General features: G+C 43.5%; 5 protein-coding genes across 5 annotated transcripts; 4 read left to right on the forward strand and 1 right to left on the reverse strand.

Annotated features, from left to right (window-relative positions):
- Positions 1–10,437: 10,437 nt before the first annotated feature.
- Positions 10,438–11,367, forward strand: EDB91DRAFT_1088511 (uncharacterized protein; the record flags this gene model as incomplete). The annotated part of the gene is made up of 4 exons (XM_041316459.1): positions 10,438–10,502; positions 10,690–10,756; positions 10,896–11,080; positions 11,163–11,367. 4 exons carry the CDS (start codon positions 10,438–10,440, stop codon positions 11,365–11,367), a joined length of 522 nt encoding a protein of 173 aa, XP_041169224.1.
- A 4,562-nt stretch (positions 11,368–15,929) lies between these two features.
- On the forward strand, positions 15,930–16,655 carry EDB91DRAFT_1256601 (uncharacterized protein; the record flags this gene model as incomplete). The annotated part of the gene is made up of 3 exons (XM_041324190.1): positions 15,930–16,112; positions 16,184–16,326; positions 16,391–16,655. 3 exons carry the CDS (start codon positions 15,930–15,932, stop codon positions 16,653–16,655), a joined length of 591 nt encoding a protein of 196 aa, XP_041169225.1.
- A 568-nt stretch (positions 16,656–17,223) lies between these two features.
- On the reverse strand, positions 17,224–19,371 carry EDB91DRAFT_1088514 (uncharacterized protein; the record flags this gene model as incomplete). The annotated part of the gene is made up of 8 exons (XM_041316460.1): positions 17,224–17,562; positions 17,761–17,789; positions 18,247–18,308; positions 18,368–18,520; positions 18,571–18,716; positions 18,755–18,800; positions 18,963–19,168; positions 19,240–19,371. The coding sequence occupies 8 exons, from the start codon at positions 19,369–19,371 to the stop codon at positions 17,224–17,226; spliced, it is 1,113 nt and encodes a 370-aa protein (XP_041169226.1).
- A 2,064-nt stretch (positions 19,372–21,435) lies between these two features.
- Positions 21,436–22,622, forward strand: EDB91DRAFT_1088515 (uncharacterized protein; the record flags this gene model as incomplete). The annotated part of the gene is made up of 11 exons (XM_041316461.1): positions 21,436–21,468; positions 21,604–21,656; positions 21,706–21,729; positions 21,793–21,829; positions 21,862–21,891; positions 21,941–21,993; positions 22,043–22,062; positions 22,111–22,184; positions 22,332–22,343; positions 22,466–22,542; positions 22,592–22,622. 11 exons carry the CDS (start codon positions 21,436–21,438, stop codon positions 22,620–22,622), a joined length of 444 nt encoding a protein of 147 aa, XP_041169227.1.
- Positions 22,623–24,335: 1,713 nt separating this feature from the next.
- EDB91DRAFT_1064487 (uncharacterized protein) lies at positions 24,336–24,557 on the forward strand (the record flags this gene model as incomplete). Its single annotated transcript, XM_041314709.1, has 1 exon — positions 24,336–24,557. A coding segment is annotated over one exon (222 nt), but the record flags the coding sequence as incomplete, so codon positions are not given.
- Between the last annotated feature and the right edge of the window lie 2,722 nt (positions 24,558–27,279).

Genomic DNA, 27,279 nt, shown 5'->3' on the forward strand with positions numbered 1-27,279 from the left:
ACATACACTTTCTTGTGGGGACCCAGCTGAAGAGCTGATGAACTCCTCTTGCGAGATTCATTTGAAGATGAATTGTCCTCATCCATCTGAATGTATGCACAATGGTCCATCATCATGCCTTTCATTTATACATGTCTAGCCGACGTAGTGACAGAGCACCAACAGATGACAGTAAACACCTAGCTTCATGCCATAAGTATGTCAGTACTCCAATGGCCATGCTGTAAGATGGCCAACTCCTTATATTGAGTATAATGGCAGTAATGAATAATAATTTGGATAGGGTGACAGGCTCTTGTAGCATATAAAGTATACCTTCAGAATCTGCGTTGAACTTGCCTGAGGCAAAATGCAACAATCAGTGGCGTCAAATGGTTGCAGTTTGAATTTGAATTTGCGGTAAGCTTATCAGTACCTCATTAAACGCACTTTGCATTCAAGTTATACTTCTGAAGGATTGAAATTGACTTGAAGACTGATAAAAGAGGCGAGCCAGGATCAGAGATATCTATGTTTGTTCAACAATTTCCTTCACAAGCATTTTTAAAGAAACTCACCTGTTTAACAAACAGAAGCTCCTGCACCAATGGCCAGGGTGTATATCAGCATCCAAATACTAAGGCACAAATACCCCAAGTAGTTGAAGACCTTGATCTCCAAGAACGGCTGGCAGTAGTGGAGAAGAACTGCAGTCACTTCTTTGAGCTGTACAGTTATGGAGGTCTCAGGTCAATGAAATGGATTTTGGTTTTGGAGTGAAACAGACAACCGGCGCCGCCCCTTCCCTAATCCTTATGTTACATATTTCTAAATTTAAGTAGTACAATGTTGCCGGGCTACAAAGACTACTTGAGACAAGCTTCAAGGTACTGGTGACCATGTAAGAATCAATGGAGTCTCGCATGCTACATGATACTACTTACTGTAGCATTAAGAGATGTGGGCAGACAAGGACGACCAACTTGCAAGGGCTTTTGAATCACAGACCCTGTGAGCCATGAGAGGTGACGCGCATGGATTGACAGTACAATGAATGGAGTGAGTGAACATGGGTGATTTTGTGGTACATGTTGATGATTCCCTACCATGACGGACCTTCAATCCCGAAGCTGTGCTGTCATTGTTGACTCTGATGTGTTGAAGTTTTGGGCCCAGCATCAATACCGGCCCGGAGCCATTGATCCAAATTGGGCTCGTTGTTGTTAGGTGCTGACAATGATGAGCTCAGCTTTTGTGCAACCCCAAACATGATTTATAAATATACATGTGACAACAGTGGCTGATCAACGTCATTCAACAATCAACCATCATACAAGGAAAGCAGCACTATACATCATCCACTAGGAATGAATAGCAGTTCAGAAGTCAGACCTGCAGCTTTCTCCTGTGTTAGAAGAACTATCAAATTGGCATTTATACCGATGAACAAATAAACGACGACAAGACTGAGCACCCCCCCTGGACCATGCTATGAATGTGCATCAGGATTAGTCAGTTGTTGTAAGCAATAAATGTATTTACCAGTGTTACTCTCAATAAGGTATTGTATGGCATCTGAGAGGAGCTCCACCTCGGTTTGAGCACGACGCAATCTTGATTGCATTAGGCCCAGTTCTGCTTCAAGGAAGCTGGTTTCAGCTTTGGCATTAGCAAAATCACCGGTGCTTAATATCAAGATCTGCAAGGAAGCTCTTAATGTTGCACGATTGTCCATGTAGAAGTCCTCTGTACATTCTTCAACCCATGTACTAACCAACTGGTAAGGGCAGTGACCAACCTGCTAGGCATCATGAGAATAGATAGAACAGTGAAAAACAACAGTGCTCACATCAGACAGTACCAGAGTCTTATATATTGTCATGAGTTTAGACACAATGGATGTTGGTTCCTCAGTTGTATAAACCATAGTAGGGCCAACTTCCCTGCCAAGATCCGTATACCCTTCTTCATCTTCAGTGTCCCCAGTTGCTGAGACATTCCTTAGCCACTCACTGCATTTCAGATGTCCCAAATTTACTGAACTGACCCTAGAGATGTATCAATCATTCTGACACTCATATCTTCAACTTAAAGACACTCCATCTGTCAATACTAGTAGTAGGCTTTGTGCACAACAAGTTGGTGCAACTTACTGTACTCAATGTAGCTCACTCAATGATTGGAGCGATCTTGACCATTCCAAGGCAATATCACAACTCTTAGATGTCAATATTTTGTAACTCAGCACTTGGGTAAGTGTAGGACATAGGCTGGTCTGTGCATATTCTTAGCTGCTGTCAAAGCCTACAAAAGGTGAAGATTTGCTTTGATGGACTGCAGCTTCTCCTGCAGCTCATCAAGATATAGAGCTGGGTTGGCCTGAAGAATTGAGTGCAAGTAGTCGAGATCAGCAGTACTCAGAGTGCATGGATGGCCTCTTCTGGGTTGGTGTGTTGGCCATATTTGCAGTGATTTCACAAAACATTGTAGACAGTAGCTAGCTATCCATATGTGCTGAACATCTGTAGGGGTCAAAATGTCCCCGTCCCCTGTTAAGACCATGCTCGGGGTAAGGCAGAGTCTAAGGGGCTTGGCTTCAGCTCGTGCGCTGCACCCCTTACCTAAGTACATGCCCCTAATTTTGAATTGTAGTCTGACACAAGTTCTACAAGCTCCAACAGGATGTCAGAGTGGAGGTTCTCTGAAGGAGGACCAATGGACTACCATATGAGCATGGGAAAGTCAGGCAGAGGACTATGGTGGTCAGAACTAACAGTGGAAGCGGAGCAGATAGGACTGCTTGGATGAAGTCCAAAGCAGAGTGGAAACAAAGAGGACAGATATACAAGAGTACTGGGATCAAGTCTGATGTGTGGGAAAGGTGGCTGTGGTGTGGGAAGTCAGATGAGTAGAGAAGGCAGCTGACCTAGGAAGTCAATCCCCTAGGCTGGCAAATGGGAGTTGACTCAGGTTAAGCCTAAGTCAAACAACAGAAGAGCAGGGCTTAAAAAAGGTAATATTTAGACTAGAGATCTACAGACAGATGTACATATGTTGATATACTCTAAGTAGCATAGCATAGCAGAAGGCTATGTGCTGAGTGTACAGAATTATTAGAAAGATGACTAAGACATATGAGAATGAGGCTCAGAGAACAGTATGTATGTGATGGATCAATAATCACTCAGGTATAGGGATTACCAGTGATCCAAGAGGAGGAACTATGATACCAAAAGGAGGTGGGACCAGTTGAGTGGTTCCTAGTCTAGAAGTGGACTGGTGAGGCGGTTGGGCAGACTAATAGTTGGGTGGACCAACACAAGAGAAACCAGAGGAACTGAGTGGGTCGGAAAAGCGGAGATGATGGAGGGAGTAGGAGTAGGATCAGATGGTCTGACAGAGTGGAGGAGCAGAGCTCCAGATAGGGTCGGAGGAAATAGGGGTAGTGTTGGAGGAGTGGAACAGAGTTGGGCAGGAGGTAACAGGGCTAGTCCTACTGGGATGCACTTTGTGCATTGTTGGAGAAGGAGGGATGGAGCAGATGGGGAAACAGAGGGTCAGACCAGCAGTAGGGATGTCTATGAATAGTATTGGAAGTGGTTGAATCTGGTAAATGACATCCCCCTCCTGCCTTATCAGGATGATTCTCATGTAAGTGTCCCCCTGTCCCCCTTCGCACAGTCCTTTTTTGAGGCCTCCGCCCTTCATTTGATCAAAATCTGTGCTTTCTCCATCATAGGAGTGTCCCTGTCCCATTATGACCATCCCCCTTGCCATCATCTCTTCTACATTTGTGTCCGTCCCCCCCCTCATGTAACTGTCCCCCTCCCTTTATAGTACCTTGACTTGTGTCATGCCCCTCATATTTTATACTGAGGCAGCAATTTGGTTTGCTTTGTTCTGCTTCCCCTGGGTTGAACTGAACAGTACAGGCTCACTACTCAATCAGCCGCTGTCGCGCTGAGGTTGTAGTGGAATCTGCTCCTTTTAGTGTTCATACTCTGGTTCATTGCATGACTCAAGAGGTCAAAAAAACCTCATCTTTGTCTCATCACTCTGCAGCAATGTACAAGTAGCTAAGACCATTCTGTAATTTTGCAAGTGTGCACTGCAGCATCAGAATGCTCCACTGAGAATTTCTATTTTCAGACAATAAAAGGAGGTTTGGCAGGACTTCTGCAACCATCTGTGACCATTGAAAGCTTAGGGTGCAATCAGTGGAAGAAATTTGATTGAGCACAAATAGCTAGTGGCATAGAGTCACTGATAGGTATCATGCCGGCTCAAGAGGCAGAGGGGTCGGGGCTTGGCTTCAGCTCTTGCGCTGCGCCCTTAGCTGAGTATGTGCCCCTGAATTTGGAGTGGGTCCAACATTGTCCGACAATAGGACAAGTGAACTGCTTAGATCTACTTTGAGGGTTGGGAAGTAAGAGCTACTAGTGGTGGGCCGACTAGGAGCGGAGCAGAGAAGGCAGAGAGTGATGCAGAGGGTGGATAGGGGCAGGGGGAACATTTGGTAGGAGTGGGGAAGGCAGAGGATAATGTGGAGGATGGGAAAAGGGGCAAAGAAGATATTAATAGGGGTGGAGAAATAAGAGGGACACTTAGAGCACAGCTCTAAGTTGGAGCGGAGGGTTGGAGGGTCAGAGGTGACAATAAGTTGAGACTTATGTCTAGAGAAGGCAAGGTCCTACTGAGAATTCTCACAAGAGGTAACTGCGAGAAGACAAGTAATATTAAGACTGGGGAAAATATCTAAGTACATAATATGTTATATACTTCTATGTATGAGGCAGTGACCAGGATAACTATGTTGTAAAGCTATGTACCAAGGATATAATTTGTAAGTACTTACACAGGTGAAGACATAAGTCGGAGCAGATATCAATATGTACGCGTCGGATCGGTGATTGAGCGGTAAGAGGAATTACCAGTGATCCGGAAGTAAGGGTCTATGTACCAAAGGGGAAAGTATATATCTAAAAGGGGAAAGAGGTCCAGTTGAATGGAGAGGTTTATGGAAGGGGACCGGTTGCACGGTTGAGTGGAAATGTAGGAGCGGATGCGGACAATGATTGGATGGAGTGGAGGATGGATGGAGCAGAGGTGATCAGAAAGCGGTTGGATATTGATATTAGAGTGGTCAGATCAGGTATATGACAGTCACTGGTATTAGGTATCAAGAGCATGTGATCCAACATCACACTGATGTCACTTATTTTGCACATATAAACTTTGTGATCACTATGATGCCTGCCCATCCCTCATTTTCTTCATTTAACTTGTAATAATTACATAGGCATATTGCTACATACTTTGTGCACATAATCACAGAACCATTTTCAATCACACTTTGTGTACAGTGAGCTACAGGTAAATTCAGTGAAATGTCACTCTAAAGTCGAGTGATGAACTAGAGTATGACTCAGCACAAGGGACAGAAAGTCAGAATAAGTGGTTGCAAAGAGACAGAAAGGAATTCAATGTTGTCCTGACATGCTGTTGCATGCCTGAAATAGTGACTGTGCATTGGTACCTCAAAAGAGCAAAAATACTCTGCTCAGCCTTCAAGGTTGCAGTATTGATTGGCAATGAAGTCAAAAGTTCAACAAACTTACTAGTTGGCACCTCAAAAAGCGAAAATAATCTATGATTGCAAGGGATATAGATTCCTAAGACCCCCGTGCCTCACTGTGGACATAGATAGAGTCACCTTATATGTTAGTAACCTCACAAAAGCAAAAATAATTTACCTGGCCTTCATCAAAGGATCACTTGGTACAAGAAAATCAGAAAGACATGAAAATGCAAAAACAAATCCAGCCAACACCCAACCAGGCATGTACAGCCCAGAAACTCTCTCATATACAGAAAGAGGGGGAGTAACCCCATCATGTAGAGCTTCCTGAAGCACAACAGAAGCATGCCTCTCCATACAGAGAGGCGTCTACATGATAGTTGGAGCACAAGGAGAGAAAATTGCAAAGATAAACCAATAACACACACAGCCAAACATGACATAATGCATATAGTGTAGTCATCCTTGCTGTGCATTTGTTGGGCATTTCTCATGTTATCTTGAGGTTGTATAGAGCTTAAAAAACCCATTGAAAATTATCCTGCAAGTACAATTTGGTTGGGGCATCAGAGATTGATTGATACTTGGATGTCTTACTAGTAGACTGGGAGCAGCTTGTTGATGGTGCTAGGTACAGGTTCAATCAGTGCTGTGGTTGTTGTGGGGTTGAGTGAGTCAAAAAGCAAACAAACAAACAAACAAAGAGTCTTGGTGTGTTCAAACTAATGCTTAAACCAAAAATCTTAGAAGTCAGATTGTTGCATAAGTCAGAAAGCAAGGCCCAATCAAATTTACTAATGAGCATTACATCCAACCAACAATACCATATACACCTGTGATTGACAGTTTAAGAGAATCCTGAACCTGATGCTGCTGATCTATTTCCAACAGTAAGGACCATTCAAAATGTTCATTTGGATGACTGAAAAATCAGGCGTTGTATGAAGCATTTATTGTACTATGTAGTTTATGTTGAGTTTGTGGTTGTCCAGTTTAATTGGCTATCTATTTGAGTTAAAACATTATGGGGGCACAGTTTTTTCCTTTGAGGAAAGTCTTAATATGGTTAGAGAGGGAAAGAGGAAATTATATAATTGGTTACAGAAGGAAAGAAGCATTACATACATGGTTACAAAAGAAGAACTATGTCTAAAATGGTTAGAATTAATACCAAGAATAAGGAAAGCAATGATGACAAAGAGGAAAGATGACACAAAGGAATGGAATGGTGACATAAAGGAAAGGAAAGGTGGCACAAAGGGAAGGAATCATGACTAAGACAAAAGGAAACATCACACAAACAAAAGGTTAGCTTACTTTCTCAACAAAAGGAAAGGTAATCCTTAATTTTTGCTCATCCCCCCTAATCTATCTCTCCCTTCCCTTATACCTATCCTTTACACTCAATCTCATATCCACTAATCTCTCAAACATCACAAAATACACTATCTTACTCATCCCTCAACTCCATCACACCTCCACCTCCTCACTTCATTTCCCCCTTTTCCTCTTTTTCCACTACAATCCTATCATAACAACATCTCTCATCCCTTCATCTTTCTCCTTTCTCCCTCTTTTTCCCTTCAACTATCCTCTTCACAGTCCTCCTCACAGTCCTCCTCTCATCTCTCACTCAATCCTTCCATACTAATACTCTAAAATACAATGTCTTCATCACCACCCACACACCCCTCAGCCCCCTACCATTTCACTCTCCACTGACCCATGCAATATGTAGACCACCTTTGTCAATCTTCATCATTATATTTCACTATTTTAACACACTCCATACAATTAAATCTATCATTACCAACCTGCCTATTACCCACCAACATTCATTTGGATTAACTAGTGGTACTACCCCAACACTATCTTCCCCCTGACAGTCTCTGTACCTGCTGATAGACGGACATCTAACATCAGAGCCACAGTAGTCATAGCCTGGTATTCCAAAGCTCCTCCCACAATCTCCCTACCCTATGTTCTCTTTCTATGTTCTCTATCCTTTTCTAATCCCTCTCATCTTCTCTTCCAGTTCTTCCTCAAGCCCCTCTCCCTCTCCCTCTCCCTCTCCCTCCCACCTCTATCCAGCCATCCCTCAATAAAATTCAACATTATCCCTATCAGTCTTTCTCTCCTCCATATATCTACTGCCTTACCCTTTATTATGTGAAGCTATCTCTCATGTCATCCTTAACCCCAGCCAAGATTATCTTCTCTCCACCCCCCTTTTGATCAGTTTGGCCTCTGTTTCCACACAGCCCTCAACCTGTCTCCAAGAAAAATACTGTATATAGTGATCTTGATCATCCAGTTTTTGCATGCTATTATTCAGGCTTTATCTCTTTCAAGACCACCCTTCCAACTTCTCCTTTAGCCTCCACCCAAACTAGACCCAAGCCCCCCATGCCTTTGCCTCCATCATCAATCACCCTGACTAAGCTCATATCACCAACTTAGGCCCTGATGGTGATGCCATGAAGAAGTTGTATGAGTTTTTATACTCTTTGATCAATGCAGCCAGTGTTCATCCAGAGCAGACCTGGGAAAACATCATCCAGCACTTCATATGGTTCAAGGCTTCTCCAGCACTGATGGCAATTTTTATGAGTCCACTGACTTTGCAAAATTAAAGTACTTTGTCAACAACACTTGCATCACCCATACTCTGTGGTACCAGAAGGACTCTGCCCTTCCCCAATTCAAGTCAGCCCTCTCACTCTTCTCCTCCCTTATGCTGTTCTCATCCCTCCTATTTTAGATGAGTTATAGCTATTCACTGTAAGGTCTCAGCCCTTGGACACCCCACCACCTTTAATATGCTTTTTAAGTTTTAGCAATACACCTCCTCCTTAGGCTTGGAACCAGCACTATGAGCCAAGGGTCTTCCTCAACCCTAACTATCAGTGGATAATTGTTGGACAAGAGACCTTGCACCTCTCAAGATTTTACCATGGCATTCAATCTCTCCTTAAACAAATTGAGGACAGGTACCTCCTCCTCACCTATGGTCGCACCATAATGGTTGGCCTCCCTAACCTATGTCATAGATGACATGACCAACTCTATTCCTGGCCATTCCTTCATCAATTATGACTAATTCAATCCCCTCAGGCTCCAGCTTTTCTTCCATCTCATTGACATACATCACTTAGTCCATGGTTGATTGGGACTGGCCATCTCACCTAGGATATACCCGCAGTAAAAGACATTCTTCACCATATCCGGTAAGATATGGAAGCCACTCTATTATCTTCTCTATCTCACATCCCAATATCCACTAGAGATGTCCAATTTTTGCAAGACCAAATCACCAATGCCAACCAACACTGAAACATTCTTGCACTCCTGCATTTATTCATTTAAAATTGGCACAATGGATGGTCAAGTTCCTTGCAGGTGGCTTGAGGCATGCAGAATCTCTTCTGGCATATGTCACATATGGTGTGACTGCCTATCATGAATACAACATGTATGTTTTCTTGTCATACTATCGCCTGCCCACATTTTCACCTTATCCCAGCTTCCTCATGATGGACAACAGTCATAGAATAAACCTGAACCAATAGTAATCAATATTCTTCACAAGTCAACTGAGAGCAACTCCAGTGTGCCTAGGGCAGTACAGGATTTCAGGCATGGTGCCATAGCTATCGCTAGAGAATTCATCTCTCTTAAACATGCTTTCTCTCTCATTGATAACCTACTGGCCAAGAGTGCAGACCACTCCACCCACATCGACCTACATCCATTATGGCAACCTTCATGGAGCCATCCCTCAACTCACCAACAATATCATGGAGAAGCATTGCTTGCTATTGAAGGAATGGCAGTTGTTCTGCAGCCTTGGTCCTGGTGAGCCCCAGCAATCCCATTCAACAGAGAAGAGTTGAATAGGGCATCTGTATCATCCCCTAATCACAGTGGATCCTCTTCCATTGACATCTCAGCCATTTCTGAGGCCATTTTAACCAGCACTGCTGCAGCATTAAAGACTTACCTGTAGGACAACTTGGTGCCACTCCTTTGTGATATTGTCACCCATAATGTCCTACCTTCCATCCTTGATACCCTGCAGTGCAGGGAAAACAACTCAGAACTTTGCTCCTGCTCCCACGATACAATTAGGCATTGGTACTGGACATCATGTACCGGTTGAGCCCCAAGCTATATATCTAACAATATTCTTCTATTCAAACCAGCATTAACTAAGCCTTGATGCACATAGGTCCTGCTTGCCAAGAAATTCCAGCATCCTAATCCACCCAGGGCCTCTTACATTAAAACAGAGGACAGTGACATAAAGTGCATTGACATGGATGAGTTCTATGCCCAGCATCTCGCCATATTGCCTGCTCAGTCCTCATTCCATTCTTCCTGCCACACCATCCCTTATACTATTCCTGACTGTCAGAAAATTGATTGCCCACTCAGTCCTCATCCTCTGCTCATGTCCATGAAAAAACAAAGTTGCCCATTCAATCCTCGTTCTTGCCCTACAGCCTTCCTGCTGCTCCCACTGTCACAGTTCCATCACAAACATCCTCTTAACCCAGACTCATCAAACTGGTTGAATGACAGGGAGGAACCTATTCAGTCCACAAAAAGCATTCAGCTAGTAACCTCTTATCCTGATGTCACCAACTTGTGTATCAAAGAAGAAACTGATAAACAACCTATTCTACTGGTGGCTTCCTCGTCACAAACAAAAGATCAATTAATTGAGGATGATGATGATGACCATACAGTCTGCCGGGAGGCTTCCTCTTCTTAATCTGATGATCTGATAAGTATGGATAATGATCAAGAGATGGAGTTCCTGCCACACTTTTCTCATCACCCTTAAGACAGGAGGTGGCAAGAGTGCCCTGTAGATGATCATGCCTCTTATCAATCCTGGCCAGTGGTACATCATCATCTGCCCATTTGTCATCCTCCTGGAGGAGTAAGTAGAAAAATGCCTGCAATTGGGGCTTAGGGCACACAACTTTACCAAAGATAAGAACATTCCTGCTGAACATTCACATTTTTTTGTGTAGGTAGAGAGTGCTTCTTTCAAGGTAATTCCAGGAGTAATTTGCCATTATGGGAATCACCTTCATCATGACCTCATAATTCTATCTTATATTTAGGTTCCTGGCATCTCCCCGAGGACATTCCTTTATCAAAGTATTTCATGATGAACACCATGACTTCCTGGTGTGTTATCCCAAACGTAAAGAACAATGGATGTGTCTTGCTGCACAATTTTTCCTAATGGCCAAAGCAAATCAACCTTCTCTCAGCAATTTCCCCCTCATCCAGTAATTCTGCTTATCTGAAAGCCTTTTCCATCCAGCCCAAGGAGGCCCTCATCTATCACACCTGCATGGATCAACCAGAGATAGGATTTCACATCTTGAACATCCTTTCACACTATTTCAATGCATCCCTGAAGTCCCTCATATGTGGGCTGCAGTTGAAGATGATTGGATCAGATTGCATGCTGGTATTTTTCAACTTGAACAGAGAAGTAGATGGATGGTGGAGAGACCAATATCATGACTTGTACCACTGCCTTCGCCCAGGGAGTTGACTAAAGCTCTGTGTGATTTGTGGTGATCAGCAAGGTTGAGTATGGTCTTCTGGTGGTGAAGCAGATGTCTGGATGTTCAGGACGGGACGGAAGTGAGGCACATACATTCTACCTTACTCAGAAAACAAGTCTGTCCATGTTTCAGAGCAATCAAGACCACCACTACATCAAAGGCCTGGATGATGCCTGTTTAGCAATCACTGCCCATAAGGTCAGGGCACTCACCTTGTGGTAATGTTGTTCCTTTATATCCTTATGATAAATTACTGACCTAGCAACAAGTATTCTCAACTGCCAGCATCCAAGGCATAGCAAGGTGCTAGCCCCTCCTTCATCACTGCCTGTCCCTTTGCCATCATTATCATTCAGGAGTGACAGGGTCATGGGAGGAATTCAAAGTTGATTGAATTGTACTTTGCTCCTTGACAGGTACATGAGGAAGTTACAGAATTACTGCCCAGTCCATTTTGCCATCAACTCCCAAGCTCATCCACAGCATGGTCCATGTGCCTTGGGATGCCAGGGCTATAACTCCATGTACTCCAAATTCAAGAAGAGTTTCATCTTTCAAAGATATACTTACTGCTTCAATTGTGCCTTGCCACAGAACTACAAACACAGCAATGAGTAGCCATCATGCCACAGTGCAGTGTCTTATAAGACAGGAGGATCTTGTCCTTTTGCAGGTTTCATCTTTAAAGCTGTACACTGTCTTTGGAACTCAGATGAAGCTATGGTGTTGGTGGGGACTTTGGGCATACATGCCGGCTGGAACAGCTTCCAGGAGTTCATATCTTGGAAGAGAAGGAGCAAGGCAGGTACATTAACCTCCTAGAGCTCTTCATTGCATTTTGTAAGAAGTTGGAGAGGTCTCAGCCTAGTTTTTTCCTATAGACCAAGTATTTTCCTCCCCCCCCTCCTGCATTATTTACATGTCTGTATGGCAAAATCTAAGCTTCCAATGTACCTCCACCATATGTTCAAACTGAGTTCAGACTTTTCCTGGTACATATATGGTTTCTAGCTTTGTATGCCCAAGGAGCAAGTGTCCTCAAAAGCCCTCCATCATTTGAACATGTCTACTAATGTCCTTTTCAGGGCACAGTGGGTGTGGAGTCAAAAAATGCAGTGATTCATTATAGGCCTCTTGGTGAACTCTTGTTCAACCAGTCTTGCAGAGAGCAAACCTTCCATTCATTTAGAATCAGCACCCACTCCTCACCAGGCTGGATATCATGACTGCACACCCGCCAGCTGGCTATGTATCAACATTGCAAACAACCACAGATGTCCAATATACAGTAATGACAAAATGCTTACAACACAGTTAATGTTTTTGAAGGTTAACAGTTGGTACCATATTTATTTCTGTGTCATCAACTTATCATTGAAGAGCAACGTGTCTTGCAAAAGTAACTGCCTGTAACATGATGATAGTGATTGTAAGTGATTGTAATGATTATAATGCAATCATGACCTTGTGATAATCCAAGATAATTTTATAGGGAATTTGCTGATGGCGGGTAGGTGGCATCCACTGTGATGAACAATGCATTTGGACTGAACATGTGTGATCAGAATTACCTGATCATGGTGCAGGCCACATAATGTTGGGTAAATAGCTGACTGCGACCAGCAACACCTTTCTTTTCCTCTGTTCTTCCATTTTTTTCACAACATATATGCTAACAATAGGAACAGAAATTTTACAGTAGGTGGCAATGTGACAGGTTTATCTCATATGGGGCTAGGAACAGTCAACATTGGCACCATAGTGCCTTAGCACAGTAGTGCTGCCAGGTCTTGTGACGTGTTCAGCCTCCTCAGTGACGATGGGCAGGTAGTTAGACTTATGCAGGCCTGTTCTGGTCATAAGGCTGTGTTGGCTGGTGTTATTAAAAATGATGAGCGTGGGGTGAAACAATCTAAGGCCAGTGTCCTCCCCCGACTGTTGTGTCACCCAGCCTCATTTGTACTAAAGCCAGATCCACTGATGCATCCAACACACACATTTCCCACCCATCCAACACCACCTCATCCGAATGCCACACACATCAGCAAGTACTGTCACTTTTGCTGGGACCAAATTCAAGTGCCATTCTCCCATAAATGTGTCAAGTGTGATGCAATTATCTGTCAGCAGTCTACTACTTAGACCCTATTTCAACACAGTGGAGGCCAGGAGGGAGTTCCTCTGCCCAATTTGCTGTAGAACAGGAGTCAACAAGAACGCTCCTTTGCCATACATCTTGTTTGCACATTCATTGAGGCAAAATGTGAAGATGACCTGGCCTATAGCCCTTGTGAACCTCAGTCTGGAGTCCATGAAGGACGAATACATAGCTTTGATAGATGCATAGTGAGATTGAGAATCACTACAAGAATAATCCCAAAAATGTATGTAGAACTGGCTTGTCTTCACCACTGTGCTAATCATAACATATTGGCAGCATTTTATCAAAAGCTTACACATGTGAGGGGGCGTGCATGTGTCTAAGTCAAAGAAACTTGATGAAGGTGCAAAGGCTTTTAAATGTAACATCAAAGCTGGGTTTCCACCTAACACCTTCATTGTCATCAACACTCATTCTGACGAGTACAGCAGAATGCTCCTGCACACTGGTAGGCATGGTGGTGGCAGCAGCACAATGATCATGGAAATTGTTGTCATGTACACTGGCAAAATTTTCATGAAAGGCATGACAAATGCCTCGCATACTGCCAGAAGCAACAAGTCCACAAACACCATCAAGAGAGGGAAGATGTCCTGAAGCAATCTCCCCAAGGTCAGAGGAGGATGGAGAGGCCTCATGCTTGTGAGCTGTGGCCCTGCTGTCAGGGTTCACCACCACTTTGATTGTGTTGTAGAGATGGTTCAAAAGTATGTGTCATTGTTTTACATATCAACCATACTCTCACCATTCTGCAGAGACTGGTTGGATTTTGTGCTTGGGTTCAGTGGATCAGGGACTTTACCACCCTTAGTAGCATCCATTGTATAGTCATTCATTGTTGATGCTGGTGTGTTCAGCTGCACAAATGTCTGGATATCATTTTGTGACATGATCTTCTTGACTCGGAGTGTCTTGAACCACACAACTGTTGTGCTGGTGTATGCTGAGGTCATCAATGGAATACAACAAGTTGAATGTTGTTAGATCACAAAGAACCTCCCTGGTCTGCGTGCATTTGGCAGAGATTTCAACTCTTGTAGGACACCAGGGTGTAATCCATTGCCATCAGACATGTGTGTCGTTAATCGTTTCAAATTGAGACCTAAGAATTCAAAGGTGGGTATTCCATGCTTGAAGGGGGTTGCCTATTTTAACTGCATTGACCAGGTGCACCTGTAGTGCTTGAAATGTGGTTGGATATCCATATGGGTGAAGATAGACGAAGACAATAAGCATTTCAAGAGGGTAAACTGGACAAGTTTTCTGGCATCATTTTCTGCCTTCTATAGACCTGCAAAACTTTTTCGTGGACTTTACTAAAAGGACAAATGGCAAATCTCAAGCTTTGGCGACAAAAGCCAACAGTAAGGGTAGCAAACAGAAGGGGAGGAAGAATCGTGGTGGAGACACCTCTAAAATGATCCAAGACTCAGACATGGTGGATGCCAATGACTTGGATGATCTCTTTGCCATGAAGGTCAATGAATAATATATGTTTGCGATGGAAGTAGTGAATCACCAGCATAGGAAGCATGCAATGACACAAATCTGGCTCATATATACCTGTCCATAAGAGGTCATAGTAAGGACCCATATTGAACAAATGATTGTGCCTTGCTATGCCTGTGGGGTAGGCTGCTCTGAGTTTGATCTTTAATTGTTTCTCCAGTGCCTAACAAGTGACATGATACAGATAGCCCTTGGCATTACTATGTGACATGTACTGCATTAAATTCGACACAGCACAGACACTCAGTTGAAACACCCATGCATTTGATTTGTTTCCCCTGGACAGAGCATCCTACATGTAACAAATGACAATATACAGAGCTGTACTACTTTGGATTTTGTGCAATACCGTACCTCATACACAGATGACATGTGATATATAAATCCAAAATTTGCATTGTCTTTTTAGAGATTCTTGCCACTACCTATGGAAATACCACCAAGGGTCCTAAATTTATTAGACACTGGAGTGCTTTGTGCTGAGTAGGGTTGTCCCACTCCCCTTGCCTGTACAGAGGCCTGTGGCTAGATTTATGTTACCACATTGTCTTATATGCTAAAGTTTGGGCACTTTAGAACCGGGAGACTCAAAGGGGCACACAAAAGGAGAAAGACATGGTGATCATTTGCAGAAAGAACTGTGGGATGGTGCTCATCACTCACATGCAAGCCAGGCTGCTTGCAGTGGATCACTTGGTGGCAATGCACCATAATGTATAGCCCAGAGTGGAGCAGTGTTGCAGTTCTTGATGAATGGAAGGTCCGAGAACCTCTGTGACTGGTTGAACAAGGATTATGCATTTGCCAGGGACTGAAGGACAAGAATTCTTGGATGTGGACCCCTCTCAGTAATGAAAACAAGGTGAAAGTGAAGAGGGCCACATTAGGGCTCTGGATGAGATAGATGTCCTGGAGGAAATTTGTGAACAAGTTCAAGAGGCTTTGAGGATTAAAGGGGAGGATCATCAGCCCTTGGTGGACAAAGGGTATGGGTTTTCATTATTCAAGATATATCTCATGTTGACATTTGGTTCCATTACAGATGAAAAAAAATCCTTTCGATATGTTTGAATCTTAGTTGCTGCTTGATGGATACTTGCAGTGGGGGTATGAGATGCCAGATAACAAAGATTGGAATCTTCAAGACCAGATCCTGTGGGAAGGCCTGTGTAGAAATGGCCACATTGGAGACTACACTGCAGGCTGGCGTTTGGTAGTGAGCCAGGTTGTTTTAGTCAGGACAACTGTCAAGGGTGTGTTGAAGGATGCAGGGGGCATAATTTCAACCATAACCAAGGTCAGTGTTATGATGATCATTAAATTGTTTCTGACTCTGATGTTCTGTCCCTAGTGAAATGTGTGTTGGAGGTCCACAAGGGTCAGGAGAACCAAAGCAAGCAGCCTATGGATGTCAATATAGATGGCAGTGAGGAGCCATTCCAGTCAGATGCAACCACTGATATAACTCACATGTTCTACGTGGCAAGGTCACTTGAACAATGGTTCATCTGGTCAACAGCAGACTATCCAGCAAGGAGAAAGTCATGGGCCTACAGACTAGACATCTCAGCATAGCAGTGATCATGCTGGGGATCCTCCTGCTGAGCTTACTTTTGCCCCTATGCACTTTATGGATTCCTCTCCTCCTCCTCCTCCTCCTCCTCCTCCTCCTGCCTCTGCCCCTTCCCATGTTCCAGCTCGATATGGTACTGCCAATGAGGCTATAGTAGATGAAAAGCTGCTACGTGTCTATAAGGGTTTGGCTGCATATGTTAGGCAAATGAATTCCTTGAAGGGGTATGTATCAACTCTCAAGAACACCTTCTCTGCCCCCAAGTAGGGCACCACCATTGATGTGTACCTCAAGGAGCTTGGCACCATCTCTTTGGAAGGTTACACAGCCAGGCACTTCCAACCACATGTCCAATTGTTGGTCTCACAGATTAATGCCATAGGAGCCAGATTGAAGGCCAATGAAAGGAGGAAGGCCTTGCTATGATTGTGTACACTGCATGCTTATACTTGGTTTGAGACCTGGCTTCCAAAGGGGTATGCACTGTGGTCTGGATGAGCTTGGGAATTTGATGCTAAAATGTACTGGGCAGCAATTCTATAAATTTCTCATGTACCTGTCAAGGAGGGAAGTGTGGTTGGACTCAGTAGTTTATTTAGCTTACCTAATGTTGGACAAAACTAATTAATAGAAACAGAAAGTGTCTACTTTAGGTGCTGCAGTAGTACAACACAGAGTCTCAGTTGTCATGGACAACACGTGTCCACACATCACCCACCCAGATACAGTCAGGAGTAGCCATCATGCAGACTCCTAGCCCTCAAAACAGGTCTCTTTGCTGACCTCTTAGGCAAAACTGGGATGAGTATATGGGCTGTTTGAAATTTCACCGAGCTCACATGACCTGGCTTTCTTCTGGTGCCCCCTCTGTGTTCCACTTCTCTTGTGTATAATCAACTTCTTTCTTCTGTGTTAATGACATTTGGTTGAACCATTCTCGTGCATGACAAGTACGAAACTTAATGGGATCCTTCACACCTTTTCTCGCCTGCTCTGCCTTGTCAAATTCATTGATTTCTTGTTTAAACAATCTCTGAGCCACATCCCAGTCAGTTAGCTTTTTCTTATAGAAAGAAGCTTCCTTTGGACGGGCACTAATCTCCCTTGCCTTTGCAGCTCCTTCCTCATCAGATTCTTCTTCATCAATTTTGCATCCATAGTATTTTTTGATTGCCTGCAAGTAGTGTATTAATAGACCTATCAAATATCCTAACATCAGTAAAAATAATACCTTCTTCAAAGAACTTGGCAAAGGCACTTGTTCACCTTGTTCCTTGTGAGCTGCAACGATGGCCTTTCAAATTTTCTTGATTACACAAGACCGCTCCGACTTTGAATCTTTGGCAGCCAAGAACTTGGATTTATAACTGACAATGATACCTCTGAAGCTACTGGTCCAGTCTGAAGACATAGATATATGACCAGAAGGTATTATTTAAAAAAGTAATGCTGTGGATTAACAGTACTAGGATGTATGAGAGTGCGGCTGGCCGGTGATCTCAGTCAAAATATTCTGATCAACATCAACATGTCACATGGATCATGTGATCGTGTTTAAGTCATGTGATCGTGATTGATTCACGTTTCAAACTTCATGATTTGAGAGCACATCAAAATAGATTCAGTACTGTAGACGTACGACAAGAGACATGTAGATATAAGACATGAAGGGCGAGCAAAATATAGGCCTACAGGGCAAGTTGGATCCAAGACAACTGAGGTGATTTACCATATGTAAGAACTCTTGTCAAATTCTCCGGTTGACGAAAATCAAAGGACTGGTTGCAAATCTGATTCTTACATTCAAAATAATAAACCTTGTGATGGTTCACCGAAGTCCATGAGTCAACCCACCCACACTTTGGGCATTGAACAGGAAGGTACTGCCCCCAAGCGAAACAGAGCATGGGTCCATGCGAACTTGGTGATGTTCAATGAGTCAGAATTCTTCACCAACAATAAAATGTCAGAGTGCTGACCTAAATTGTGAGAGTGACCCAGCATGAGGGAATGCGTGGCTGATAGAGAATCGCTTGATGATGACACGCTCGATGAATGCGAGAAGAATATGTGTGGTAAAGCTTGGCTGGAAATGTACTGCATTGAAGGCTACAGTAGCATAAAGTTGATGTCTAGTATAACCAGATTAAGTCAGACACAAGATGGATCAAGAATAGCTTACTGGAGTACTGAGGTCTTCAAGTTTGCAAAGCTTTCAGAGTTGTTGACAATAGTGCCACAACAGAACAGCCATAGGTATGATTCAACAGCAAGGTTGATGAGATCCTTGAAAGGACCAAGCACAATGTCCAGAAACTTTGTTTCAGACTGTCAGTACACATGCGAAGTTAAACAAGCGAACTTACAGTATTGACTTGAGTAACAATATATATTTCTTCTTGCCCTTGTAGCCTACAAAGGGGTCACCAAAGGTATTGTCCGTATGGTCAGAGATCCCAAAGATAATGTGTTTCCAACCGCCAGTGAAAGCCAAGAGTTCAAGGACAAGTTTGTTGACCGTAGAATGAAACCTGACGATCTTCGAATCAGAACCAACATCAAAGATGACCTCACAAAAAAACGATTCCACCATTAGGAAAGTATGGCATGAGAAAATTGTGCGCGAGTTTGAAAGGTCCACCCGTTGCGTTGTTGTTGATGAGGTTGAGATGTATAAACAGCACAGTTTCGGCCAAAACCTGTGCTTGGTGAGACAACTCAAGTGCCCCATGGATCTGAAGGAATGTGTCGAAAATGGGCTTCCCATCACAGTAAAATCCCTGTAGTCAATATATACATGATTGAATCAATATAATAAAAATAAAACCAAAAACAAAGGTTAGGGACTCACAAAGTAAGGATTTTGGGGGCAGCGGCCATGATATTGAGCTAGGACATGACAAGAAATGCAAACGAATTTGATGCTGACTCCAGAAATAATGTCCTGGTGATGTGGCATGATCTGCAAGCAGTAGGAGCACATAGTGCGTGGACACAAGTCGCACATGAACAAGCAGTCGTCATCCACTAATCCATCGCGACAAACAAGACAAAACTGTAGGTACAGTGGCTCAAAAAACTGTCCGCATGTTTTCACATTTTTCACTATCTATGATATTGTGTGAGAATGTACAAACACATCAAGGACATGCTGGTACCATATTGTGGTACTACTTCAGGGCTTCCAATTGAGCCCTATGGCGTGGGAATTGGTCGAGATATGGTGGAGATATGAGGCTTACAAAATGATGACTCATGCGGACAGTTTTTTGACTCAAGTATTTTACAGTGATAATCAGGTATTCTAGTACATTGTGTGACCTCCCTTGGCTTTAATTACTGCCTCTATCCTTCTAGGCATACTCTCAATTAATTTCTGGCAATATTCTGCTGTAATCCTTGCCCATTCCACTGCTACTCTCTCCCATAGCTCCTATACTCCTTTAGGGGGGGTTTCATAGGCTTGAAGCATCTTCTTGAGTATTCCCCAGAGATGTTCAATGACATTGACATCAGGGGACTGTGCTGTTCAGTCAAGAACATTGATATTATGTTCTTTAAACCATTGTCTGGCTCTCCTAGATGTGTGCTTGGGATCATTATCCTGTTGGAAAATGATGTCTTCTTCATCAATCCCTGAGTCAGCTATGCTAGGCAGCAAGTGGTCATTTAGAATGTCCACATACTGCTCAGCATCCATCCTCCCCTCAACTTCAGCAGGCATACCCACACCATTCCATCTCATACAGCCCCATACCATTAGAGAACCTCCTCCAAATCTGACAGCCTCACTAACCTCTCTGTCTGTTAGAAAATCCCTCTTCTTTTTCCATACATATACCTTCCCATCTGACCCAATCCTATTGATTTTGGTCTCATCTGAACATATAACATGCTTCCAGTCCTCTACAGTCCAGTTTTGATGGGCCAAGCCAAAGGTAGTCTTTTCAGCCTATGTTTAATAGAGATAAGAGGCATTTCTTCTTTGTTACTGCCTTGAGATGAGCTGCCTTGAGAACATTCCTCACAGTTTGTGAAGAGACAGTGGTGGTGATGGTGTAATTGGTATAATGGGTGGCTTGGAGGGCATTATTAGCCTTTCCTGTAGTGATATGTTGGATGATAGCCCCCTTATTAGCAGAGGTGGACGTCCTCCACAAGAGTTTTCCTTGTCCAGGTGGCTTTCTTTGATACACTTGGCTGCAGTAGACTTGCATACTTCAGTTCTAGAGGAAATTTGATGAGCAGAGAGGCCAGCATAGGACAAAGAGAAGATATTATCCCTTTGAGTAGAGGAGATGGCTTTCATGGTAATTATGACCATGACACATGAGACATTCTGGTTTATATAGTTAGATATAGTTTTAAGAGTATGCCTAGAAGGATAGAGGCAGTAATTAAAGCCAAGGGAGGTCACACAATGTACTAGAATACCTGATTATCACTGTAAAATACTTGAGTCAAAAAACTGTCCGCATGAGTCATCATTTTGTAAGCCTCATATCTCCACCATATCTCGACCAATTCCCACGCCATAGGGCTCAATTGGAAGCCCTGAAGTAGTACTACAATATGGTACCAGCATGTCCTTGATGTGTTTGTATATTCTCACACAATATCATAGATAGTGAAAAATGTGAAAACATGTGGACAGTTTTTTGAGCCACTGTAGATGTAGATAGATGTAGTTAGTTGAAATGTTAAAGAAAAATGGTGTTTAGACGCACATTATTATGATCCGTTCTCTCCTCCTCCTCAATCCTCACAGACCCCACTTCTAACCTTGAAATGGTCGAAACGGCACCAGGTAGGTTGAGGGTGACATGAGGCGCTGCGCCACCAGTCCACTTCTCACAAGTTTGTTTGGTCCGAGGGGGCATGGCACAGTTGTGGATGCTGGGATCGCATATACTGATATGATGGCTGCTGCTGGGTAAACACGAAATCAGAGAATCGCAGAAACAATGGTAACACACTGAGAACAATGGTATAGTATTAATATTGAGACTACAAACGGGAGACGTGCTAGACTTGCAAGTTCACAAACATGTCCAAACAACAAACAACACCAAATAGACATGTTGGTTCAAACTTCAAACTTCAAACGCACTGTTGACTTTGCTCTTTCCACACATCTTCACACTACACACCTTTTCTTTTCTCATCAATCTATGATACACGCTAATTCTATGGTAGATCCTTTGGATCCTTGCAGGCTGCACCTGCAAGGATCCAAAGGATCTACCATAATGTCAACTTTCATGCCCAGTAAGTTTTTTCTTCATTGTGTACTGTTTGCTAATGTTTATCTCTACAGCCATTTAGCGTCTCCCACTCAATGGTAAGTCTTTCACTTCATTCACAACGCGCTAATTTCGCTCTTTAGTTCTAGTGTTTTCTATAGTGTGTCCTTCATTCAGTTCACTGTGCACTACTCAATGGTAAATCTTTCATTGTGTTCACTATGCGCTAGTTTCTCTCTTTAGTTCTAGTGTTTTCTCTGGTGTGTCCTTCACTTGGTTCACTGTGCGCTAACATTTCTCTCTCTCCAGTGTCTTTTTCATGTCTCTCCCGCAGTTAGATTCGGTGTCAGGATTGTTCTCAAGTCCATGTTTCTTTCTGTTCACTGCCTGCTAATCTGCCATTCTCTCTAGTATTTTTTCATGTCTCTCTGGTAAGTCTTTCATTCATTTTACCGCACGCTGATGTTATCTCCCTCTAGTGTATCTTCTCTTCTTAGCGTCTCTCTTGTTGGTAGTGGGTGATCTGGGGGCTTGCATGCGGTGCATGCCACTTGTGAGTGGCTCCCACTATTGAATCTGGGTGCTTACATGTGGTGCATGCCACTTGTGAGTGGCTCCCACTCTTGAATCTAGGGGCTTACATGCGGTGCATGCCACTTGTGAGTGACTCCTGCAATTGATTATGTGGGCTTGCATGCAGTGCATGCCACTTGTGAGTGGCTCCCGCTCTTGATTCTGGGGGCTTGCATGCAGTGCATGCCATTTATGTTCATGATGAGCGGTGATTTTTCCTTATTCACACCTAAGTCACATCTGACTTGGAAATATTTCTAGTCTCACAAGACTTTGATGCAACATAAATTTCAGAAGCTAAGTGCCGTATTTGATGCTGGGCGACATTTTTATCATCTGTAAGTCCGCATACTACTCAAAAACATTTCTCGCTGATAAATCTTACAGGACTTTGTCGCAATATGACTTTCAAAGCTAAGTGCCTTGCTTTGATTATAACTATATCTAATTATTCAGCAGGGTCATAAATTTACTTTGTAGACTTTCTTTGGAGTGTACGGCTTCGGTGAGGAGGGCCCCCTCATTGAAGTTGTGCACTTCCCTAATTTTTTCTTTATGTGGTTTGCATTATGAAAGTCTTAGTAATTGATTGTTTGTGTACTACTTTGTCCTGCTATACATGTCTCCAAGTCATGTGACTGTGGAAATATTCCTTTAAAGGAAACAAGGTATCGTCCGATGAACTGGACCTGGGCTATGATGACATCTGAGTAGTATTCTTATGTTAATGTCAGTATTCTGAGTTTTAAGTAGTATACTCAATATATGATAGCATCTTGTACAGGCTAGGTGTGATAAGCTGACAACAACGATTGTTGAGATCAAGGCAGGAAAAGATGAGGGTTCAGAGCTGACAATGATAATTTGCACACTCAACTTGATCACTCGAGGATTTCTCTTGACATGGAATCTAAGCTCGAGACTATATCTGATGGTTGTTCACAGTTTTGTGTGATCGGAATCAAATGGTAAAATGGTTTTGTCCTTGTGCTATTATTTCCTTGATCCCGTTGTAATCAACCAGGAGATGTGGTGAAGGACAGGACACTCAACACAATCACTCTAGGATTTCTCTTGACATCAGATCTTAATTTGACCATCCAGAGTGCACTTGTCCCGAAAGCACTGGTCCTCAAGTCTGATAGTAATCATGCTGCTCAAATGATGATGAAAATGATTCTGAGGAAGTCAAGGATCTCAAGGTGAGTTGCCTCGTTTGTTCTAATGAACAGCCTTGGTGCCGATGATGAAGATGTTCTTCTTAGCATTCATACTGTCCATCTCCATCAATATTTGGTTAAGTACGCAGTCCCCTGCACCTCCTGCATCACCCAATGAGCCACCACATGCCTTGACAATGAAGTGCAAACTCATCAAAGAACATGACACAAGGAGCAGCAGCACAGGCCTTGTCGAATACATCACAAATATTGGCTTCGGATTCACCGAACCACATCATGAGCAGCTCAGGCCCCTTGATGCTGATGAAGTTGGCTTGACATTCATTGGTGATGCTTTCGCAGGGAGAGTCTTACCCATCCCCGGTGGGCTGTAGAATAGCATTCAAAGACGCTTAATATGTGTTGTCACCACACAACTCACTTCTTAGCGTTCGTACCACAGCTCCTTTTGCCTTATATCTCTGAAAATATCTACCCTTAAAGGCACTCTATCATTTTGGTCTTTGCATATTATTCAGTCTCTTCTTACTTTACTCAAGAAGCTTGGTGATTGAACTCATGGGGTTATGACTCATTTGAGTCTAAATGAAATTTGGGTCAACTCCAAGTCGGATCAAATTCATCAAACCTAATTTGGATCAAATATTAATATGAAATTTTTGAGCCAAGGAAGTTGAACCAATTCACTGTCCACTGTAGTCCAAGTTAATTGTGTCTTTCATAGCTCCTTTTGCCTTATATCTCTAAAATATATATACCCTTGAAGGCACTCCATCATTGCAGTCTTTGCATATGTTCAACAATGGCTAAAGGCCATCTCTGGCACAGAATTGTTCTTTAATGCCGTAACAGCTTTCATTGCTCCTGAACAATTTGAGGCAGCCTTAGCTGCAGCCTTGAAGATATAGAGTGCCACTTTGCAGTCTAAAAAAACTGCACCAACATCTCAATGGCCATCTATTTTTTCTGGATTAGAGCTTATTGTTAATTGGGTTACTTTGGGTCACCATGATGCTGGTGGGGCCTCATCTCATTACGACCTCCTAGCCAGTTTGGGCATTGGGCACAATGCAAATTTTCGCATCGAAGATCTAGAAGCAGAACTTGATTATTTCCCTGGAACATTAGTAAGTATTTTGGGCAAGGTACGAACCTCATTATTTCTTCATTGAACTATTTCTTAAATATGTGGGAAGGTTTTGGAGCACTCTGTCAGTCCCTGGAAATTGGAGAAAGATTTGTCGTTACACATTTTATGAAGGATAAGGTTCATGATCGAGTAGGGGTGTCTAAGCCAGCATTTCCATTTCAGATGGACTTTTTACAACATATTGGGAAGTGATCCTACAGATCATAGACCTAGGAAACATGTCAGGAGGGAGATATAGGTGATCTCATGGTCAGATCAGGACTCCAATTGGAAGAAACCTAGTTGGGACTTGGTAAATGTTTTGTTTCTAATTACAGAAGTGATAATCATTATAGAAACAGTCAAGACTCTCTTGAGAAGCATAAACGAGCCATCAAGGGAATAGCGATACAAAGCCTCCTTTTGATGAGCTAACACACTCATTGGCTGACGAAAAAAATGCCATATGGGAAAATGATGAAAAGAAGGCTATGGAGGAATGAGGCAAATATCTTGACATTTGTCAGCTCAAGATTGATCAAGGTAATTCATCACTACTACTGTCCAGTGCAAATAATGGCTAACTGATATGTATCATTGTAATCTGAAGCCCCTACAATGGCCGACCTAGGGAGTCAATCCCCTAGGCCGGCTAACAGGAGTTGACTAGGATCAGGCCCAAGTCAAAGAACAGAAGAGCAGGGCTAGAAAAGGTAATATTTAGACTGGGTATCTACAGACAAATGGACATAGGTTATATACTCTAAGTAATGAGCATAGTGATAGTAGAAGGCTATGTGCTGAGGGTACAGGATTAAACAGGATGACTGAGAGATACGAGAATAAGGCTTGGAGAACAGTATGTACATGATGGATCAATAATCACTAAGGTATAGGAATTACCAGTGATCCGAAAAGTAGAACTATGATTCTAAATGGAGATAGGACCGTTGAGTGGTTCCTAGTCTAGGAGTGGACCATGAGGCGGTCGGATGGACTAATAGTCGGGAGGGGGAATACGAGTGGAACTGAAGGATCCACGCGGGTTGGAAAAGCGGAGGGAGTAGGAGTAGGATCAGGCGGACCGATAGGGCGGAGGAGCGGAACCCCAGATCGGACAGAGGTAGCAGGGCTAATCCTGCTGAGATGCACTTCATACATTATTGGGGATGGAGGAATGGAGCGGACGGGGAAACAGGAGGTCGGACCAGGGGTGGGGACGTTGATGATAGGTGGTATTGGGGGTGCTCGGATCCGTATATGACAGGAACAGTATCTTGGATCATTCAAGGCATCAATCTTGAGGATGCCCAGTACGTCATAAGTGATTCATCATGAAAGCATGACCACATTCATTTTAGGGATGGGTTACAATCAGAGTTTCATTGCCTCCCATCTGATGCCACTGCTGCTCAGAAGGCTACTCTTCAAGAGAAACGACAGAAACTATCAGCTCGTATAACTGCATTCCATAAAATTGCTGCAGTGTGGACAAGCTCCAGAGGTCGAGTAGCACGCCATTGAGATGAGGGGAATGGGTTTGCATGCATCTTGCCAGCTAAGCATGGCTCACAGATGGGATCTGGCATTTTCTTTGAATCTAGCTTGAGTCCAGTGACCATGTCATGATCAATAAGCTTCTTGACACCTGCTAAGTGATGGTGGGCGAGTCTCCTGTGCCATAGGTCCAAGTCCAGAGGTAGAGTGGTCGCTGCAGAGGCATATTCAGAGAGAGGGAGTGGAGCCATCTAAGAATGCTGCATTGCTGCTGCTGATGGGTGCAACAAACAATGTGGTGCCTGCAGGACGCTGAAATGACATCTTGGTGGAGTCAATGGTGACATGGAAGCCACTGTGGCGAGTGAGGTAGAGGACAGAGAGCAGGTTGTTGCGAAGGTCAGGGACATGCAAGACTCTTGAAAACTCGACAGGTCTAACGCTCTTGCCATCAATGACTGGGTTGAAGACCACAGTGCCAACACCAGCAGAGTAGACAAAGGTGTTGTCAGCTAGCTTGATAGGGATGCGATTGGGAGTGTAATTGCGAAGCCAGTGACGATGAGGGGTCATGTGGGATGTGGCACCTGTGTCTGCATTCCAGTCGACAGTAGCATCAAGTTGAAGGGGACAGATGGTGCTTGAAGGGTCAAAAGAGCGAAGACAAGCAGTGCCAGCAAACTCAATGATAGTAGAGTTGATAGGAATAGGAAAGGAAGTGGGAGAGGGCGATGCAGTGGGGTCTGTGAGACTCTGAGTCTTCCTGGAGAGCTTCTTGGTCTTCTTCCTCCTGCTACGACGCTGTCTAGAGTACAGGGAGGCAAGGGTAGACCAGATAAGCACAGGATGATCTTCAATAGCATCAATCTGGGACCTCATCTCCAATGGGCAAGCCAGATAGAGTTCCCCAGCAGCTTGGTCAGCCTTAAGGTCCCATACAGCCTGTGCCTCAGGCTGTGAGTCTGCAGGACGCTTCTCAGAGCCACTGACAAGCAGCCACAAGCCCTTGGAGCGCAGGTAAGACTCCATCTCTGATCTCCAGATAAGATAGTTGGAAGAGCTGAGTTGAGTGATAGTCATGGGTGACATAGCAAGGGATTGGGTGGCAAGCAGGACGGTCTAGGATGATGCAGGACGTTCAGGAAAGCAATGGATAGGACAGGGAGCGACAGGGGGTAGATGACCAAAAGGGGCTATGGAAAATTTCAACAAAGCCACTTGGTTGAACTACTCAAAAGCAACACAATGGGTGTTCCAACAGTCCAAAT

Source organism: Suillus paluster, assembly GCF_016628075.1.
Source record: "Suillus paluster strain FC165 chromosome Unknown EDB91scaffold_202, whole genome shotgun sequence".
In the NCBI taxonomy this organism is placed as follows: Eukaryota; Fungi; Basidiomycota; class Agaricomycetes; order Boletales; family Suillaceae; genus Suillus; species Suillus paluster.